Here is a 2,559-nt window from a genome sequence, read left to right as displayed (position 1 = left end):
CAGAACGTCTTTCCCGGAAGATCCCACTCCTGCCACCAAACCAGTGGGAGTGGGGGCCGGGGGGGGGAGAAAGGGCGTGAATCCACGTTACCGTTGAGGCCTATCAAAAAGGAATTGGAGAGCGCTCCCTTTTCCGCGGCTGTTCACTGGCAAAACGGCGCGAGAAAACTAAGCGACGTCTTGACCCGGGATCGTAAGAGAGTCTCTTCGTCCCATTCAACCGGTGTTTTTGGCTACGGCAGGGAAGCCGGACCCGCCATCAAATGGGCTGCCAAGTTTTGTCTATGGTCTGGATGTGTTCCTTCGCTTTCATGCGTAGCGCGGCGATGCTGGAACTCCGCTGGTCAAGTTCCTCCAAGGGGTATTTGTCCACGAAGGTGGTGGCGCACTGGTAGGCCATGGGCTGCATGCTCTGTGGAAGGGCTGGGGGGTTGTTGAGGAAGGAGTGGGCCGGGTAGGTGGGCTGGAGGGCCTGGCTGGGCCCCATCAATCCCGAGAGGCTGTGCACCGTGGTGGCGCCGGAGATGGGAGAGGCCAGCCAGGGGTCTAAGGGGAGAGAGTTGCCGATGGGGCCGAGGTTGGCTGCCATGGGGGGCCGGCTGAAGGACAGCACGGGGGTGTCGTGAAGCTTCATGGCGGTGGCCTCCATCTTCTCCTGGCGGCGCCATTTGGCACGCCGGTTCTGGAACCAAACCTGAAAAAAGAGGGGAGGAGAGGAATGAGAAACCGTGTGTGTGTTTGTGTGTGTCTGTGTGTGTGTGTGTGTGTGTGTGTGTGACGCGATCCCCTTTTGCGACCTTCTGACATGCAAAGTCAGTGGGGAAGCCAGATTCGCTTAGCAACTAGATCGCAAACTGAACAACGGCAGTCATTTGCTTAATGACGGTGGCGAGAAAAAGGGGCCAAAATGGGGCAAAACTCACTTAACGACCGACTCGCTTAGTGACAGGAAATTTGGGGCTCAATTATACTGGCAGTGACAGGGTCTAGTTCACCAACTTTTTATTATAAACCCCACTATTCTTTTACAGCCGCAGCTCCCTTAGGTTTAGTAATTGATTATATTTTAATTAATTGGTATCCCTTTATTTCTCTTCTTAGTTCAGTGTTTAGTAACATTTCTTTAAACAATTTATACCACCCTCCGTCTCAAAGCTACGACCTCCAGTAAGAACAGAAGAGGATAACAGAATCGGGAGGGACCCTGTAGGTCATCTAGTCCAACCCCGCTCCCCCCCGCCCAAGCAGGAGACCCTACACCATTTAACAGATTAACAGAGTTGGAAGGGATCCTGGAGGTCATCTAGTCCAACCCCCCTGCCCAATTCATCGATCGGCTGAACCCAGGGCACTACAACCGTTGAAAATATATATACACCTGTTGCCAAGCGCCCAAATTTTGATCAAGTGACTGCGGGGAATGTAGCAGTGGTCGTACGTATGAGGACTGGCCGTAAGTCGCTTTTCTCAGTGCCGTTGTGCCTTCGAACAGTCGCAAAGCGGATTGTTTCAAGTTACATTTACACCGGTTCATTGAGTGACTGTTCAATGTTACGACGGCACTGAAAAATGCGACTTACGACCGCCTTTCACACTTCCGACCTCTGCAGCATCCTCCAAATTAAGACGCTGGGCAACACGACTCACACTTATGACCGTTGCCGTGTCCCAAAAGGTCACCCGATCCTTTTTTTCCAACCTTCGGATCGTGTGGGAAGCTGGATTCGCTGAATGACCGGGTTACTTACTTAACGATGGCAACGGTTCACTTAACGACGATGGCAAGGGAGGTCGTAAAACCAAACTCCCTTGGCCAATGTTTCACTTTACGGCAGAAACGTTGGGCTCCGTTGGGGTTGAAGTCTACTCGCATCATCATCTAAGCGTGGCGCCCCAAGAATCCCCGGCCCAAAGCTGCCTTGTTTTACGGCCGCCGAAGGATGCTGCTTACCTGGACTCGAACCTCCGGCAGGTTGACCTTCATGGCCAACTCCTCCCGGCTGTAGACGTCCGGGTAGTGGGTCTTCTCAAAGGCCCTCTCCAGCTCGTGGAGCTGGTAGGTGGTGAACGTGGTTCGGTTACGCCGGTGCTTCTTCTTCGACAGCTGGTCCTCGTCCAGCTGCTCCGGGGTACCGCCGGCGTCCTCCACGCTCCTCCGCAGCTCGGTCAGCTCCGCCTCCGGTTTCCCGAGGAACATTCTGGAGCCTGAAAGGAAGAGAGAGACGGCGGTCAGGGGGGGAGGAATCAGAATTGAGCTGGAAGGGAGACCTTGGAGGTCTTCTAGTCCAGCCTCTTTCTTGAAAAATGCTCCAGAGATGGATCAGTCACAACCTCTGGTGTCAAGTTGTTCTGCTGGTTAATCGGAGTCCACAGGGTTAGAAAATGTCTCGTTGCTTCTCTCCTTGATTAGTTTCCACCCATTGCTTCTTGTTCTACTCTCAGGTGCCTTGGAGAATAGCTTGACTCCCTCTTCTTTGGGGCAGCCCCTGAGATATTGGGAGACTGCTATCATGTCTCCCCTAGTCCTTCTTTTCATTGAACAAAATCTGTTGTGGCCCA

General features: G+C 53.3%; 1 protein-coding gene across 1 annotated transcript; it reads right to left on the bottom strand.

Annotated features, from left to right (window-relative positions):
* Nucleotides 1-259: 259 nt before the first annotated feature.
* LOC116521346 (retinal homeobox protein Rx1-like) lies at nt 260-2,197 on the bottom strand. Its single transcript, XM_032236029.1, has 2 exons — nt 1,952-2,197; nt 260-694 (listed from the first exon to the last, which is right to left on the bottom strand). The coding sequence occupies exons 1-2, from the start codon at nt 2,195-2,197 to the stop codon at nt 260-262; spliced, it is 681 nt and encodes a 226-aa protein (XP_032091920.1).
* Nucleotides 2,198-2,559: the final 362 nt, after the last annotated feature.

This window comes from Thamnophis elegans, chromosome 1, assembly GCF_009769535.1.
Source record: "Thamnophis elegans isolate rThaEle1 chromosome 1, rThaEle1.pri, whole genome shotgun sequence".
Classification (NCBI taxonomy): Eukaryota; Metazoa; Chordata; class Lepidosauria; order Squamata; family Colubridae; genus Thamnophis; species Thamnophis elegans.
The sequence above is the reverse complement of the archived record's forward strand: the minus strand, read 5'-3'. Positions and strand labels throughout refer to the sequence as shown.